The sequence below is a fragment of the Aethalodelphis obliquidens genome, unplaced genomic scaffold (genome assembly GCF_003676395.1).
Source record: "Aethalodelphis obliquidens isolate GAN/ISIS:26980383/991018 unplaced genomic scaffold, ASM367639v1 scaffold61, whole genome shotgun sequence".
NCBI lineage: Eukaryota > Metazoa > Chordata > Mammalia > Artiodactyla > Delphinidae > Aethalodelphis > Aethalodelphis obliquidens.
In genome coordinates this window covers 1,942,967-1,955,836 of record NW_020838005.1, presented here as the reverse complement: position 1 = coordinate 1,955,836, position 12,870 = coordinate 1,942,967, and the positions used below count along the sequence as shown (strand labels likewise).

Genomic DNA, 12,870 nt, shown 5'->3' with positions numbered 1-12,870 from the left:
GAATTTTTAAGTTCTCATGAAAAAAAAGAAAGTAATTTGTAACTCTGTGGGGTGATTGATGCTAACCAGAGTTACTGTGTGATCATTTCACAATATAAACAAATATCAAAAAATGATACTGTACACCTGAAACAAACAGAATATTATATGTCACTTATATCTCAGAAAAAACGGGGGGAGATGATTTAATAGCTGGATCTTGTTTATAACAAAACCTCCACCTGGAAAAAACCCAGGGATGACACAGCCTTCCTCCTGTGTGGAGAGAACTTATTCTTAAGAACCTTATGTAGACATGATAAAGAAACTTACTTTCTCCAGAGTTATGAAGAAAAAGGAAGCAGCTAGAAGACAAGTTAAGACAAGCAAGACATTTGCTACGAGCTCTGGGATTTTGCTGAAGTCATTTTATGCCTCTGGGGCATACTTTTCCAATAAAATAAAGTGTTAGCCAAGAGGTGATACATAGAGAATCTAGCTCTTAATCTTTTATGATTCTAGACACAAAAGGGCAAACAAGTTAGATTTCTATGACTTATTCTTATAACTGGTCTGTGGCAGGAAGGCTGGGGAGTGACAGCCCTCTAGTTCCAGGCTCACAGAAAGTACAAATAAAAGACAACGCATCCTGCCCCAGGTACACAGGTAACAAAACAGTCGGGGGGGATGCATTCACCTTGGGTGAGTCAGCAAAGAGTTATTTGCAAGAGGGAGTCAATCTCTGCTGCAATTTCCTTCCCTCGAGTTTTTTTTTTTTTTAATTGAAATACAGTTGATTTACAATGTTGTGTTAGTTTCAGCTGCACAGTAAACTGATTCAGTTATACGTATATATATCCTGTTTTTTTTACATTATCTTCCATTATAGGCTATTACAAGATATTGAGTATGGTTCCCTGACTGTACAGTATCAAGTTGTTTTAAAAGACGAAAAGTAGGGGCTTCCCTGGTGGCGCAGTGGTTGAGAGTCCGCCTGCCGATGCAGGGGACCACGGGTTCGTGCCCCGGTCCGCGAGGATCCCACATGCTGCGGAGTGGCTGGGCCCGTGAGTCACGGCCGTTGAGCCTGCGCGTCCGGAGCCTGTGGTCCGCAATGGGAGAGGCCACAACAGTGAGAGGCCCGTGTACCGCAAAAAAAAAAAAAAAAAGTAGACAACCAAGATTCTTAGAGGGCGTCTTGGGCATCTTCCAGTCCCTTGGGGAGCATGGAAATGTAAGAGAAAACGGCACAACCCAGAAAGGTGGACGCATCTGAACAACAGCAGCTTTGCGATGGCACGGAGGTTTGTGAAAAGACAAAGATCACTTTTTTGTTGTTGTTGCGGTACGCGGGCCTCTCACTGTTGTGGCCTCTCCCGTGGCGGAGCACAGGCTCCGGACGCGCAGGCTCAGCGGCCGTGGCTCACGGGCCCAGCCGCTCCGCGGCATGTGGGATCTTCCCGGACCGGGGCACGAACCCGTGTCCCCTGCATCGGCAGGCGGACCCCCAAACACTGCGCCACCAGGGAAGCCCCAAAGATTACTTTTGCCTCTTGCTTAGGTACTGGCTGCCAGCAATTCAGACGATCGTCTGAGTGAGCTGATGGCCAGCCCAGGCTCTGAGAAGACGTGACCTGGACATCACTTGGAAAAATTAAATTAACGCAAGCATCCTCTGCTTTTGCTCACCCAAATCTCTGCCTCAAAAGCATTTCTTATCCTGATCTCAAAAGCACTTTTTTAAGCTTAAAACTAAAACCCTATTATTCCTGAGGTATGCTGGAAGTTAATACTTATAAACCAAGGTTAAAGGACTCCCAAAGGATTTATCATAGCCTTTAATGTCCACACACAGCGGACATTTCATAGGTGATTTTACCTATTTGATGAGGGAGAAAACTATTTTTCCCTCCTTTTAAATATTTAGTGAAAAACAAACTATGTGACCATACTCAAGTTTGTGGCCCATAGATAGGGGTCAAATTCTATTATAATTCTATTACAACTCATTTTGAAGAACTGAAATGAGTTATAAGAGATTTTGACCCATATTCCTCTTCTTATTCTTTTGACAGTACTAAAATATTTTATATGTATAAAGTTATTGTGTTATTATATTGGGTATTGCTGGAGAAAAAACTAGAAGTTGGAAAATTTTTCCTTTATGGAAAAAAATCATTGTAATGAGATTTGAGTCCTTACCCTGAAACCCCACTGGTTTGTTTCTGAAAATTTAGATGAGGAGAAAGCACAAATTAAGTTGCAGCTAACATGTAGGCAGATAGGACCACTACAAAAAGCCTTCTGTAAATTTTGAGTAACTACTACCTTTGCTTCAAAGCCCCTCACCAGTACTCTAAATTACTTTTCTTCTCCACGTTACTTGTGATCTCATATTTTTTGTTTAATTACCCTGCATACAGTATAGATGTGCTTATCGTAAGGCATCTCAACTCCTTTTGGGTAATGGGAAGTAACGGATGAATTTAAATGCCTTGTTTCTTCCATTAGATTGCACTGTTCCTTTCCAACTCGTGCTCAACGAACTAATCCAATGAGTCAGAACCTCCTAAACCCTATTCACCACCGTGGTCAAGCCTTTTCTTTCCATTTAGCCAATCCTACAACACATCTTCCTCCAGGAAGCCTCCACAAATAATGAAGAAATAAAAAGGAACAGCAGCAAATTACCATTGTTCCCTTCCCAAGAATGCATTATTCAGGATTTCAATTCCTTTCCCACCCCACGATGCTCACACAATCCTTTGCTTAAACAGTTATTAAATCTCTTTTATCTATTCTTTAAATGTTCCTTTTCTTATTGCATTTTTTTAAATTTTTATTTATTTATTTATTTATTTTGGGCTGTGTTGGGTCTTCGTTGCTTTGCACGGTCTTTGTTGTGACGAGCAGGGGCTACTCTTTGTTGCAGTGCACGGGCTTCTCATTGCAGTGGCTTTTCTTGTTGGCGGAGCACGGGCTCTAAGCGCACAGGATTCAGTAGCTGTGGCTCGCAGGCTCTAGAGCGCAGGCTCAGTAGTTGTGGCGCACAGGCTTAGTTGCTCCACAGCATGTGGGAGTCTCCCGGACCAGGGATCGAACCCGTGTCCCCTGCATTGGCAGGCGGATTCTTCACCACTGCACCACCAGGGAAATCCTTCTTACTGCTTTTGACTGTATCTCATTGGAAGTGCACGTAGGGCAAAATTTTCCATAACATGGGGGAAAATTTCCTCTTCCGGCACACAAGACAAATTTAGGTAGATAACGGCATTCATTTATTCCTTCATCATTTATTTACTGAGTGCTGACCACGTGCCAGGTGCCATCCTGGGAGCGGGGGGAGCACTAATGAAAAGGATAAAGTTCCTGTCCTCATAACTCTATATTCCAGTATGGGAGACAGACAGTAAACACAAACAAATAAACAAATAGGACAATTAGGGAAAAGGAGAGACATAAAGACAGTAAGTGTCTTCTTTTTTTTTTTTTTTTTTTTTTTGGGGTCCCGGGCCTCTCCCTGTTGTGGCCTCTCCCGTTGCGGAGCACAGGCTCCGGACGCGCAGGCTCAGCGGCCATGGCTCACGGGCCCAGCCGCTCCGCGGCATGTGGGATCTTCCCGGACCGGGGCACGAACCCGTGTCCCCTGCATCGGCAGGCGGACTCTCAACCACTGCGCCACCAGGGAAGCCCAAGACAGTAGTGTCTTTAGCTGGGGTCCTCAGAAAGCTCTAAGGAGGGATTATTCCAACAGACGCCTGAATAATACAGGAATGTTATTCCATTTTTAATTCTTTTTTACCTAACTACAGGTTGATCCTCATTATTCGCAGATTCTATGGTATTTGTGAATTCTCCCACTCGCTAAAATTTACTTAACCCCCAAATCAACATCCTGGTGCTTTCGAGGTCATTCCCAGTCATGTGCAGAGGGGCAAAATGTGACATGCAAGTTCCCATCTGAGGTTGGACAAGGGGACACTGCCTTTTTGTTTCAGTTCTCACACTGTAAACCAGAGTCCTTCGCATGGTCTTAACTTTAGTGCCATGTTTTTCTTATTTTGTGCTTTCTGTTAATGATTTTGCTATTTAAATGGCCCCCAAGCATAGTGCTGAAGTGCTGTGTCGTGTTCCCAAGCCCAAAAAGGCTGTGATTTACCTTACAGAGAAAATGCATGTGTTAGATAAGCTTCCTTCAGGCTTGAGTTTACATATAGGGCGTGGGCCCGTGAGTTCAATGTTAGTGCATCAGCGATGTAAACCTTCTGTTTAAGGTCTTTAAACCTTAAACAGAAACACACATGACATATGGTTATATGTTGATCAGCTGATGAAAACGTGACCAGAGGCTCACAGGAACCTGACTTTGTATTACCCCTAGGAGCAATGGTAACATATTAGCTAAGTCAGTGTTCTTGGGGACTTTACAGAACATTAACTACCACAAATAACGAGAATCCACAGTATATCGAAGAGAAAGTTGGGCACCAGCCTCCTCCCTCTTTAATGGAGAAAACGGTTTGATGGCCAACAGCATGGAGCCAGAATCCAATATACTGCTATTTTATTTTTGTTGCCTTTATTTTTAAGGTTGCCACTTTCTGGAGCAAGTGATGCTGGTTCCCCTTTAATGGCAGGAATGTAAGGTTTTCTTTTTCAATCACTGTTTTAAGTAAAAATAAAAAAACAGGCAGGGCTTCCCTGGTGGCGTAGTGGTTGAGAGTCCGCCTGCCGATGCAGGAAACACGGGTTCGTGCCCCTGTCCGGGAAGATCCCACATGCCGCGGAGCAGCTGGGCCCGTGAGCCCTGGCCGCTGAGCCTGCGCGTCCGGAGCCTGTGCTCCGCAACGTAAGAGGCCACAGCAGTGAGAGGCCCGCGGACCACAAAAAAAAAAAAAAAAAAAACAGGCAACATAAAATATTAAGTAAAAAATAACAAATTCCACTTATATGTGTAACCTAAAAAAATGATACAAATGAACTTATTTTCAAAACAGACTTAGAAAACAAACTTATGGTAACCAAAGAGGAAAGGTAGAGGGGGATGGATAAATTAGGACTTTGGGATTAACATATACACACTGCTTTATATAAAATAGATAATCAACAAGGACCTACTGCATACCACAGAGAACTGTACTCAACATTCTGTAACAACCTGTAACAATTTTCAGGAAAATAACCTGAAATAACCTGAAAAGAAAGGATATATGTATATGTATAACTGAATCACTTTGCTGTACACCTGAAACTAACGCAACATGGTAAATCAACTATACTCCAATATAAAATAAAAATTAAAAAAATAATAAATTCAATGGGGAAGAAAGAGATGGTTCCTTCAAAAGTAAGCCTCCAAAAGTGAGTATATAAGATAGTCCTTTGGGACTCAAGAATAAAGTATCAGAACTTTTACTTATATTTATTTTTATCTTAAAAAAGATAAAGAAATTAAGCTCTAATACTTACGAACTAACAACAACAAAAAAAGAGAAGGCAAATGGGTAAGGCAATAGGCATGAAGCAGCTACACAAGAGTACCTGGTGTAAAAATTAATACAGAAACAGAAACATCAATTAAAATAGTCAGGAGGCCAGAAGTGGAAGCCGTGGCACCCTACAGGATAGCAGAGCCCAACAGGAAGAAAGACTTCCCCTTCTTGCCCGGCAAGAGCTCAGCCAGTGGGAGCCTGTCACAACTCAGCCAATGAAAAGCCACTGTACCTCAAACACTCAATTCCTCCAATGGACTCTTTGTTTACTACAGCCCTCCCAGCTTCCTTTTCCCCTCTATAAAAGAGTTCTCCTCTCCTGGTTGCAGGGATGTGCATGTGGCTTGCAGACGCACTGAGGGTTGCAAACCCTGAATTGCAATTCTTTGCTGATTCTGAATAAATCCATTTTTTGCTGGAGAACTAACTGGCAGTCTATTTGTTTCACGTCAACACTGGACATGGCAGAGATCAAAGTGACAGATGAACAAGAAGTTTGGGAAACACATATGGAGTTGATTTGGGGCTTAGGAGTGAGATTATATGCATATGGATGAAAAATTTATCCTGTATGAACCTTAGTTTTCTTATCTGGAAAGGAGACAATATATGAGAATTACAGCATTATCACAATGATTTAATGAAATAATGTGTAAAGCAGCAGTGTTGAAAGTTTTGAGTCTCAGAACCCCTTTAACACTCTGAAAAGTTATTGAGAATTCCAAAGAGTTTTTATGTGGGTTATATCTGTCACTATTTATCATAATAGAAATTCAATCGAGAAATTTTAAAAATACTTATTCGTTAATTAAAGTAACCATAATAAACCCCAATACATGCTAGCAATATATATATTTTAGATCAAACTACTTTTCCAAACAAAAACACTTAGAAGAGCAGCATTGCTTTGCATATTTGTAAATCTCTTTGATGTCTGGCTTCACAAAAGGCCTTTGGATTCTCATACCTGCTTCTGCATTCTATCTGTCCCAGTATCACACTCAATGTAGCCTCTGGGAAACTATACTGTATACTCATACCAGAACAGAGTAAAGACAGGCCAATAACATCTTAGTATTGTTACCAAAAAAGTTTTAACCTCATGGGCCACCCGAAAGTGTCTCCAAGAGCCCCACATGTACCTGGGACAGACTGAAATAAAGGGCTCAGAACAGTGCCTTTCATGAGGTAAATGCCTAATAAATATTAATTCTCTATTCCTTTTATTCTCAGCCTCAATGTTGTTAAAACACGAATGTATTAGGGCAAGGACTTCTTCAATTCATTACAATTGTATAATATCTAGCTTGGTCATGTTACTAACTGGTTCTGTAACTAACTAGCTGTGTGATCTTCATAGCCAAGGATTCTTAATCTGTGTTCAAATTCAGAGGATCCATGGACTTGAAAAGGGAAAAAAAGCTACATCTCTATTTTCTGACACTCAGTATTTACTTCAATGATGACCAAAGGCAATAAACCACAGGTGTTACTGCTGATGCTGGCCTCAATTGAAATCACAGGTGTCTTATATATAAAATAGATAACCGACAAGGGCCTACTGTAGAGCACAGAGAACTATATTCAATATCTTGTAATAAGCTGTAATGGAAAAGAATCTGAAAAAGAAAAGATATATATACGTATAACTTTGCTATACACCTGAAACTAACACCACTGTAAATCAACTGTACTTCAATTAAAAAATAAACTAAACTCTCCTCCACTGTTGGTGGGAATGTAAACTGGTACAAACATTATGGAGAAGAGTATGGAGGTTCCTTTAAAAACTACATATAGAACTACCATATGATTCAGCAATCCCACTCTTGGACATATATCTGGAGAAAACAGTAATTTGAAAAGATACGTGCACCCGAATGTTCATTGCAGCACTATTTACAACAGCCAAGACATGGAAGCAACCTAAATGTCCATCGACAGAGGAATGGATAAAGAAGATGTAGTATATACACACAATGGGATATTACTCCGCCATAAAAAAGAATGAAATAATGCCATTTGCAGCAACATGGATGGACACAGAGATTATCATACTAAGTGAAGTAAGTCAGACAAAGACAAATATCATGATATCACTTATATGTGGAATCTAATAAAAAATGATAAAAATGAACTTTTTTATAAGACAAAAACAGACTCACAGATCTTAAAATCAAACTTATGGTTATCAAAAGGGAAACGTTGAGGGGGAAGTGACATATTAGGAGACTGGGATTAACAAATACACACTACTATATATAAAATAGATAACTAACAAGGACCTACTGTATAGCACAGGGAACTCTATTCGGTATTCTGTAATAACCTATATGGGACAAGAATCTGAAAAAGAATGGATATATGCATAGGTATAGATGATTCACTTTGCTGTGCACCTGAAACTAACTCAATATTGTAAATCAACTCTACTCCAATAAAAAATTTACTAAAGAAATCACAGGCATTTTCCTATATTATGGTTACTACAGATATCTTGAAAAATTGTATATGCTCATCACTAATTCAAAAGTATGGTAGTTATTATGCATTAATAAAGAAGCACATATATTACAATATCACAAATTTTTGAAAACTATCTTGACAGCTGTAGCTCAATTACAGGTGGCTTCAATTTTCAGTCCTTCATATTTGATTTTATGCAATTAAGAACATTGTTCTGAGAAAGTGGGCCACCTTAAGGGTTTAACCTGATTGGCCAAAGGCATTCATGTAACCAAAAAAGTAAGAACAACTTATGTTAAGCAATTCACTTTACCTCTTTAGGCATCAAGTTCCTCTCTTTAAAAGGGAACTGAACTAATCATTCTCTGAGACCAAATTCCACCCCTCCAGCTAGAGTCTATGGAACACGGTGCCGGTGGTGAGGAAGAACTGAGTGGGGACCCACAGCACACCTCAGTGCATTAACAAAGCACAAGAATCCGGTTTGGGTTTTTACACTAACATTTGAGAATCTACAAAGTTAAATGCTCTTAGACTAACTGGGCCTAGCACAGCGAAAGAGTCGAAAAGCTAACAGTGAAGCAAATATTCCCCCAGACTACCTTTTATCACAATATAAAAACGTATAGGACAAATCCCACCAAACAATAATGAATGATTTTGCAAAGGTTCCATCATCAACATAATCTGGGTCTGTTCTTCATAGAAATAGCTTGTTTGGGAACAGACTTAAGAAATGTTTCGATAAATGTATCACTGTTTGCTTAACATCTAAATAAAAGTTTTCCACCTTCATATCTTAAAACACGCAAAATGAGAGAAAGAATAAAGGAAAACAAAACAAGAAAAAAAAAATGAAGGGAGAAAGAAAAGAGTTTTCCATGGCTGTGGGGCAGCCCTCAGCACTCAGCACTTCACATCAGGGCACTAATGGCCCAGAAGTTTAAAGAACCAAGTCTGTGGTCCTCTTACCCGATAACCGACAACAGGTCATTTAAGCCCACCTGATGCTAGAGGTTGAGTCAACAGTTGAAGAAATAAGAAAGCCCAGACATGTTGCATTTCAGTCCCTGTAGAAAAATCTAGCTGTCAGGGATAGCCAATAGTGGCACCAAGATAAGTAGAGACAGCTAGCTTCACCGTGCACAATTCAAACTGAGATCAAACACTACCCTCACGCAGAGGAGCTGGGAGTCATTAACATGCTTCAAAACGGCCATCACATGGTTTCCTTCCAGCAGAAACGAAATCTGTCCAGCAGACCCTCAGAAAGGACAATAATCCCCCCACCATAAGTCCAACAAGCCAGTTTCCCCAATCACATTGAAGCAAGTCTGTCTACTCCATGCCTGTTTTCTCAGCAGCACACCTCCTTTTTTTTACTTGCAAAGATAAAGACAGACTGAAGGCTCTCGCTTCATCCATCTAACAGATGGATGGATGGATCTAACAGAACAAAATAAAAGTCATATTGGAGTGAATGAGATGCTGAAACCTAATGGGGAAAAAACTGCACTAAATCATCATAAAAATTAGGTTGGCGCTTTAGAACGCCACCCCAACGCCAAGGACAGCCAGTTACTGAACGCGTGCTCCATAGCGGTGTCCCTCTTGAGTCACAGGAATACAAAACCATAACTTTCTGATTCACTGAACCAAAGGATAAGTAATAAAATGTAGGAATGGTGAGGGAGAGGCGTGAAGGTTAGGAGGTCCGGGGAACACCAAATCTGAAGGAGGCAGTGGGTAGGGCTTTGAGGCCTGGGTGAAAGGCCGGATTGTGGGATGCAGAGGTGGGAGGGCACTCTGAACAGGGGACAAGCACAGGGGAGCAAAGTCCCAAAGGAGGGACTCTCCATGGGATATTGCACAAGAGGGAGAAGGGCAGTGTCTGCGCCAGAGGGTTGATGGAAGAAGCTGTGAGAGAGATGGTTTGTGAAGATATTGCCGAACTGGATTCTCAGAACCTTGAAAACTGGGCTCAGTTTAGACATTACCCCGGTAGGTCAAGGAAGGCTTCCAAGCAGGGAGGTAATATGAACAACCATGTGTTTTAGGAATAAACAATGGACATTGATCTCATCAGCTCATCTGTCCTAACAGTGGGCCCTTGTGTCAAATCCAGATTAATCAGAACCTATTGTGTCTAGTGAAATAAATTTCCCAAATTATATCTTGGGGCAATTTTGCTACCACATATGCTTTGGAAATGCAGTTCACTTTTCTTGTCTGATGATAAATAACAGATTCTAGGACAGGAAAAAAAAAAGAAAGAAAAATTAAAAAGAAAATACCATCCTTGTTCCTATGACTACGGCAATAAAACCCACATTTTTCGGATATGTCTGCATTAGCTACACCAAAGTCATAATAGTTTTGGAAAGCGTTTCTCCTGTTAAACAAAATTAGAACTGATAACTTTTTTGTGAGTAGTAATTATTGATCAGGTATTGCTAAATCTACTTTAATTTAGGAGTTAGTATCCAATAACCCTCACAAATAAAGAAACTGACTCCGACTCATTTCCACAACTACTGGCTACTTACTGGTACCTGATGAGGAACACCTGTCTGAAATTTTAATGACCAATTCATGAGGGGGACGGTCTGGAGTAGAAGTAACAACATGCACCCATTTCTGAGTTACAACCATAGGAGAGTGCAAGGATTCTAAAAGAAATTTAAAGGAAAGAAAGTGTTTGCAACAGAGGGAAAACAAGGCATTACATGCATGTTATTATATACACACACACATACATATATACATAAAGGATCACAATCTAAAAGTAATCAATGTGAGAAGGTGGGTTTGTTTTTTGTAACTGACTACAGAGTTGAAATGCACATAGAGAGGTTAAGATACAGTATCTCTGAAACAGACGTAGTCGTCAGAAAGTATAGAACAGGTTCAGGGACCGCTCCCTAGTAACCACTGAGGTGAGGGAAAAAAATGGGGGCGGGATGGGAGTGAAGTCGAAGACTAACTTCCAAATAGGCCCAATGAATGACCCTGACAGGAAGTGATAAAATTCTCAACGCACACAACTGTGTTTATACTAGGGAATCGCACCCAAGCCTAATAGCCACTGTAATTGCCCCGCTAAGTGGCAGTCTTCCCACAAGACCTCAGCAACCTCACCCCTTGATAAAAGTAGGACCAAGGTTTTTCACCTGGGTCAAAACCCGCTCATCCACTTGTTTCGGATCGAAACTAATACAAAAGCAATTCCCCACACATCTTGGGGGCCCTCCAGCACCGCTGTTATGAATGCCAAGTGCCTAGCATGGGACCTGTCATAGTTTTCTTAATAAAACGTCCTCGATCTAATCCCACGACGGGATCGGAATTCTGAAGGCAGTCTGAAATCCTCCCCATACACGCTCCGGTAGGGGATGACTGTCCGCACAACCAGCCCCGGGGGCCAGCCACCCCCGTCCCCATGCCACACACTTCCTGTCGCTTCCATCACCTCCACACCACAACTTGAGTTTCCCGATCAGTTTACAACTGCTATCAGGATCCCAGTGCCTGGGAGGAACGAGGGGAGGGCGGCTTCCTACCCCCAACTCTTCTCTTTAGGTTTCAGAGAGAACCTACGAAGAGGGAGGGCAGAAAGCACTGGGGCAGCCAGCCGACTTCGCGTTCTGCCGGCCTCGGCTGGTTACAAAGTACTGAATGAAGCCACACGGACAGGGAGGAGGGGGGCGAGCACCAGACCTGGGTGCCCCAAATGAACCACAGGCGAACGCCCTCACTTTGCACGTTTCTACGTTGCAAAGCGCTGCAGCTTTGGGCTCGGGGGCAGGATTGGCAGTCCCGGAGCCCAACTGCACTTTTAGCCACCCGGATTCCCCAAACCCAGGATGACTTCCCCCACGGGGCTCCCGGAGAGGGCTCCGACTCCGACCGCCCGCTCGGTGGGACGGCTGCAGCTGGAGCCGAACCCTCTCGGCGCCCCCGCGGGCAGCGGGAGACGGAGCCGGGTCCCGGGCAGGCGGGCACCGAGTGGCCCGGCGTCCACCGCCCAACTTTGCGCGGGGCAGGGCCGCTCCCGCGAACTTGGCGGCGGCCGGGTCGGGGGTGGGGTGGGGCGAGCACTCACCAACTCCGTACTTCTGCCTCTTGGTCGGGATCCAGCGGGCCATGGCGGCGACCTCGCCCCGCGGCAGCGGCGGCGGCGGCGGCTACAGCTCCCAGGGCTCCGGCTGCCACCGCGCCGCGCTCCTGCGCGCCCCGGACTCTTCCGCCATGTTCCGCCAAACTTCGCCCGGCCCCGCGCGCCGTCTCCTCGCGGCGCTACCCGCGATCCGCTCCGGCTCCAACCCCGGGCCGCGGTCACCTGCTGGGCCCGGCGGCCGCGGCGCCGTGCGCGCCCCTCCCGGCACCGCCCCGGCCCCTCCCGCAGGCCGCGCCCTCCGCCCGCCGAGGCCGCCTCCGCGCCCCGACCCGCGGGCGCCCGGCCTCTCCCGCCGGCCCGCCCCGTACTCCGCGCTCTCCCCGGCCGGGGCTGGCTCCGCCTTGCGCACTTCCCGGGAGCAGTTCCCCAGCACAGACTGGGGTACAGTTTTTTTCCTTCTGGTGTTTTGCTTTTTTCCCCGCCTTCCCCAACCAGACTAAACCCCTTGGATCCCGGGGGGCGGGTTCCCCGCCGCGGGTGTCCGGAGGGCTGCGCTGGAGGCGCCGGGCACCCCCAGGCGGGGCGGCCGAGGATGCGGGGTCCGCTCCCACCGCGCGCGCCGGAGCATCTGGGGGAACGAGGATGAGTGAATAAGCAACTAGGATCTAGGATGAGTTGTTTCTCGCCCCCGGGGCACCCGCAGTGCCTGGCACTCCGCGGGCGCTCAATAAATATTTGTTGAATGAATGAGCAGTTGACTACTGCGTTCACCCCCTAGAGCTTTCGCTGACACCACGAGAGCCGGAAGCCGGACTC

General features: G+C 44.3%; 1 protein-coding gene across 6 annotated transcripts in view; it reads right to left on the bottom strand.

Annotated features, from left to right (window-relative positions):
* DOCK5 (dedicator of cytokinesis 5) overlaps positions 1 to 12,335 on the bottom strand; it is a 225,217-nt gene extending 212,882 nt beyond the window's left edge. For 3 of the 6 annotated variants that reach the window (XR_003428941.1, XR_003428942.1, XR_003428943.1), the window contains exon 1: positions 12,040 to 12,334. Coding sequence is in view for 2 of the 6 variants with exons in the window: in XM_027087891.1 (XP_026943692.1) it covers positions 12,040 to 12,082 (43 nt within the window). In the remaining 4 variants the exon portion in view is untranslated. Of the gene's footprint in view, positions 1 to 12,039 lie in introns of all 6 variants that reach the window. The other 3 variants (XM_027087891.1, XM_027087889.1, XM_027087892.1) reach the window with 3 other exon arrangements.
* Positions 12,336 to 12,870: the final 535 nt, after the last annotated feature.